Below are 5526 nucleotides of genomic sequence, written 5' to 3'. Positions count from 1 at the left end.
AATGTATTGTATTGTAGTGTAGTGTATTTCATGAAGTGCGAGTTATGAAGGAAAATGTAAAAAATGTTACAATCGTCCCTGGTCTCCCGGATTGTAAGGTACTATAAGGCTTCATATGCTGCTATACTACTTCTTACATTTTAAAGGATAATATTGCTCTTTTTACTCCACTACATTGGCACTTCAGATTCAGATTTAGATTAAACAGCATCGATTACTCTTACTTTACTTATACTCTAAAAACAGAATGCATTGTAAGAGATGAAAGCAGGAGTTTCCAACATAATATTAGTGTCCGAGCCTCTAAGAACAGCCATGAAAACATATGGTGTACCCTGGCAATGTCCACTGGAGGAACAGTCTTTGCTCAAACTTTTGCATCAGGCCCGGGAATCCTGAAAGATTGTATCTAAATTGTATCGCTTTTTCCTAGAAAAATCTTATGTTACTCTGCCATTTATTGCATCCTGGCGGGCAGATATTCCTGACCTTGACCCCGACCTTAACTGGGATGGGGTCTGGGATACTACAGGCACAGTGGGCACCTTATTCCACATGATTTGGGAATGCCCAGGGGTTGCAAGTTTTTGGAAAATGTTGCAGAGTGAACTGTCATTGCTAATGTCCATTCCTTTCCCCCTCTCCCCATCTGTTTTTATTTTAAATGATCTCTCTCAACTGAAACTTACGCAATCCTCAAACCCCGTGTTTGTGACTGGCCTAACTGCAGCTAAAAAGATGATTGCAACAAGGTGCAAAACGCAGCATATACTAACTCGCCGACAGTGGTTGCTCAACTTTATGGATGTTGCGCTTCTGGAACGGTCCACAGCACGCGTCCATGGTGCAAAAGAGGAAGTGACATTGTACTGGGCTCAAACAGTGGAGGCTCTCAAAGGCATTTTGGTGTGAGCTGAGCCCCCAATTGATTGTTGTCCTTCAAATCCAAATAAAAATTTGATCACAAAAAAAATATTAGGGTCAGAGCCTCAACAACTATTGAAATTGAAGGAATTATTATTATTTTCACGAAATGAATTGGCTTTTTGGAGGCTGTCTCATACTTAAAATGTTTACATTTTCCACTCAGATCTCAGTGGGATTTGAACATTGTAGTGAGAAACAGCCATAGCCTGGGACTTGCTAAGTGTTCAGGTCCTCCCCTTATTTAAAACCCCCAAAAAGTTTCAAGATTTCAGTTCTCCATTTCCTGTCTCAGCCCACAACACTCCCTACCCGTTATAATCGACACTGCTCCTCTGCATGAGAAACTAAAATAAGGTAGGTTTTTAAAAAATATATTTTTATTGGATTTTTCTTTTCAAACAATAAAACAAGACAGCCATTCAACAAACAACAGACACTTCAATCAGAAAGGAAAAAAAAAACCCATACAGACTCAGACAGACAGGCAGTTCAGGGCTTTTTTTCCCCCATCATGATGGGCTATAATGGCTTAAATAAATAACAGTAGTCACATATTGCAGGCTTTGTCTGGAGATACGTACAGGAAAGTGGGAAGTTTAAAGCTTGGTTTCAATGTAATCCATAAATGGGTTCCAGGTATTCTCAAAGTTATCTGGGGAGCCTCGTAACATAAATCTCAATTTCTCAAGTTTAAGGTGTTGCCTCACATCTCTCAGCCACTGAGTCCAGCTAGCTGACCGAGGATTCTTCCAATTGAGGAGGATCAATCTCCGTGCTAACAGGGTGACAACCTTGAGACTGCTTTTACAATCTTGCATGCTGCATATGTCTAAACTTATTCTGCCTCTTTATATCTGCTTAGTAGTGGGCAATAAACATGTGGTTTGGTTAACTCTTCGTCTCCTCTGCCACAGCCAAGCACAGTGTTGCAATGGAGGGAAGTGAGTCAACAGCTAGAGAGAGGACAACAGGAACTGGGAGTCAGGTGGCAGAGCAGAAGCTGCTGAGTTCCACCAAGCCCCTGTATCGCTTCACCCGAAAGGAGCCCAGAAGTCTTGGGGTAACACATCAAACAATCCAGGGCCACAGTAATGACAGTAACATGAACTGACATGTGTACCCAAAGATCAGCTGCAAACTGTTACTCACTGTAGGTGCACTGATCCATCCTTCCTCTCGCCTTCCCAGATTGTCATTGTGATGTTCGGCTGTGCAGAGATCCTGATGGGATTCAATCTGAAACAAGAAGAGTGGAGCACTTCTTGTGTCCTCTTCATCCCCTTCTGGCAGGGAGCTCTGGTACATAACATTTGGCACATGCACTCATGGGCCAATTATGAGACACTTTGCTATAGGAAAGAGGCGAACAGGCTTCACAGTTTAGCCTCTTTCTGTTGTTGTTTTGTATCTCTTTGTAGTCATTCTTTGTTTCTTTGTAATTGTTTTGGTCTTTTGGTTCTTTTTGTCCGGTTTTACTCTTTTTATATTCGTTTTTGAGTCTCTTTGTAGTCCTTTCAAGTTCCTAGTTGCTTTGTGTCTCTGTAGTCATTTCTTTGTAGTCATGTAGTGATTTTGAGTCTTGTTGTGGTTGTTTTGCACCCCTTTATAGTCGTTATGTGTGTCTTTGTGGTTTCTTTGTGTCTCTTTACAGCTGTTTTCCATCTCTTTGTTGTTGTTTTGATGTCTTTATAACCCCTTTGTGTCTATTCGAGTTTGCAGGTGAAAGCCAGGGGAGGTCCTTGGTAGGCCAGCTCAGTTAACCATGTATACACTTATCTTCAGAATTACAATGTACAGTATCAGATTGGCTTTTAAAGCCTTAATTTGAAACACTTATGAAAGAGTGGTATCGATATTCTCATCTAACTCAAAAAAGGGAAAAAAGAAAATCTCAAACTATTGTATTCCGATAAGTCAAGTTCAGTTAGTGAGGCTCAAGCACTAAACAAACTTCAAACAAACATGTCTTTGCTTATGGATGTTTTCTTTTAATGCCATCAACCTGTGAGGGAATACAGATGATGCAGAAAAGCTTTGGTTACTTCTCCAGCTGCCATGATGATAAACATATACTTTTGTGAATAACAAAGGCTAAATTAGGTGATAATTTTTTTTTTTTGTTTGTTTAAGTTTCTTGTGTGTGGAATCCTGTCTATCTACACTGACATTCATCCATCCAAGAAGATGGTAAGTTTATTGTGATTTAATGAATTTGAAGTTTAAATGTTATTTGTCCCCCTCAGTTTCACTTTCTCTCTCTCTCGTTAACTCACCTAATCTTGTCAAACTTATCTTTCCCAGCTGACTGTGTGTTTGGCCATGTATGGGGTTTCACTTTTCGGGATCGGGATCTCTGTTGGCTACAGGATATACCTCATGTGCTATTATAGCTTTAGCTACATGGTATACCGAAGCAGAGCCAGGGGGGAGGAGCCTAGCAGAGTGGTGAGTTGCAGCATGTATTGTGTTTTAGAAGAAATGGCCTCATTTTCACTGGGTATTAATGACTTTGTCTTTTTCTTGCTTTAGGACCTGGTTCGAGGTGTTGAATCCATTTTGTTGAGCTCCTCTCTGTGTGTGTCAGGGCTCCTCATCTTCTTGTGTGTTGTGTCACGCTTAGCTCTGAAATCCACGAACACTCAGGTAAAGTAGTAGCACATGTGTGAACTACTGTACAGGTATTTTGAACAAGTCAACTTGTAAACAAAGCTATGAAGCCCCTTCAGAAAACGTCTCAACTCAGCACCATCTACTGGCCTTAAAAATTATTTTTATTAATTCTGATACCAAAAACCTAACCTGTACCCCGTCTGTATGTTCGACAGTTTATTCTCCAGTACATCCCAGCAGCACCACCAGCAGCACCAGCACCACCAGCAGCAGCACCAGCAGCAGCACCAGCACCACCAGCAGCAGCAGCAGCAGCACCACAGAGTGATGCAACAACATCAAACTGATCTCAACATTTTGAAGGATTATTCTACAATACAGTGGTTTTCCTGCATCCCACCTACTGTGAAAGAAACACCATGACTCTGGATAGTATATAATGTATATGTTATACCAGAAGGAGTGGTAAGCCCTATACAGCCCTGCCACAGCTTTTTAGTTACCTATATCCACTGAGCTTTCCTCCACAGTATGTGTAACTGCAGTAAGAAATGCATCACTGAACCACTTTTATTTGCTTTTGCTTATTGTGATTCCTGTTGTCTCATGTGACACTTTTATTTACATGCACTTATAAAGGAACATAGAAACCACTATTCTCTATAGTGAGGCAATGTGTCCTTACTGTATGTGTGTAGCAGCAGTAAACACACATTATTTGAATGAAAGCCTCAAAGCGAACGGTCTGACATACTGATACTGATCTATCAATGTGGTCACTAACTCCATGATGTTGTATCACCTCATCTAAATGTATATTAACACACACACTGTACAGTTATCATAGTTAACACTGGTACAAAGTATTAAAACTAAAAATAACATTAATTAAAAGTACATTTTCCTTATGTTCCACAATACCCTAACCTACAAGAAATCTAACCAAGTTTCACCAAATAATATTTAGCCTGTCAATTAATATTTTGATCTTATACTGACTGTTGCACTTACTGTTAACCTTTAACTTTTATCCCACCAACATGTCTGATCACTTCCTGTGTTACCTGCATTAATATTAGTATGTGCAGCATTTGGGCATAATGTAATGTGAATCTAACTTAGCTGCAGACATTTTACCGTGTGATTAATGAGCAGTTGTGAGCTCTGTGTTGCAGAACAGAACAGAACAGAACCTTCACTTGTGATTGCTTTAAAAGTGTTACGGAGTAATGAACTGAAATGACGATTGAATGAGGATGATTAAATTATGTGGTGCCATAGATGTAATGGATAGTCTTTGGAAAAAAAACAACCAATAAAGTGATTTTTAAAAAAATGATGCTTAAATTAATGATCATATTACCCACACAGAAACAACTAAATATGATTAGACAGCACTAACAGAAACACAAAAAGCACTACTAGTGGGGCGGATTAGCTCAATATTTTTACAACAATCGTTCACTTTGTGATAAAAGCATGAAATTTGGTAGATGTGTTGGTGAATATGTTTCGAACAAATCTGGATATTGGGCCACCTCAAAAGCGCCCCCTAGTGGCCGTGGCAGGCATTTGTTATACGAATAAATCAATGATGAATAAAAACTGCCCTTTTAATAATACCAACTGGTGATGAATTGTATATTGTTGGAAAGCCTGATTAGTCACCTTTACAACGAGGTACAGCTTGTAAGGATCGTGCATTCATGGAATGAGCAACGGGGCTAAACGTGTGGGTAGCACCCCCCAAAAATGTGCATCCCCTGTGTAGTGGGGCAGATTAGTTGAACAATCGTTCATTTTGTGATAAAAGCATCAAATTTGGTACACTCATTGCTGAATACATGTTTAATGAATCTGGATATTGGGCCATCGCAAAAAAAATTCTGATGGCTGTGGCGGCCATTTTTTAAAATGGCCATTTAAAAGCGGACATTTTTAAAAATGGCCGCCGGTGGTTACTGCCGTGGAATGCTTTGCCTACCCTTC

General features: G+C 39.9%; 1 protein-coding gene across 2 annotated transcripts; it reads left to right on the top strand.

The window, feature by feature from the left end:
• Window positions 1-1211: 1211 nt before the first annotated feature.
• Window positions 1212-4881, top strand: LOC131981809 (uncharacterized). 2 transcript variants are annotated; one of them, XM_059346287.1, is made up of 7 exons: window positions 1212-1281; window positions 1842-1987; window positions 2116-2226; window positions 3058-3114; window positions 3229-3372; window positions 3457-3570; window positions 3753-4881. In XM_059346287.1, exons 2-7 carry the CDS (start codon window positions 1859-1861, stop codon window positions 3882-3884), a joined length of 687 nt encoding a protein of 228 aa, XP_059202270.1. In that variant the 5' UTR covers window positions 1212-1281; window positions 1842-1858; the 3' UTR covers window positions 3885-4881. The 2 variants fall into 2 exon arrangements, with proteins under 2 accessions (XP_059202270.1, XP_059202271.1); XM_059346288.1 differs by lacking the exon at window positions 1212-1281 and adding an exon at window positions 1473-1710.
• Window positions 4882-5526: the final 645 nt, after the last annotated feature.

Source organism: Centropristis striata, chromosome 12, assembly GCF_030273125.1.
Source record: "Centropristis striata isolate RG_2023a ecotype Rhode Island chromosome 12, C.striata_1.0, whole genome shotgun sequence".
Lineage (NCBI taxonomy): Eukaryota > Metazoa > Chordata > Actinopteri > Perciformes > Serranidae > Centropristis > Centropristis striata.
The sequence above is the reverse complement of the archived record's forward strand: the minus strand, read 5'-3'. Positions and strand labels throughout refer to the sequence as shown.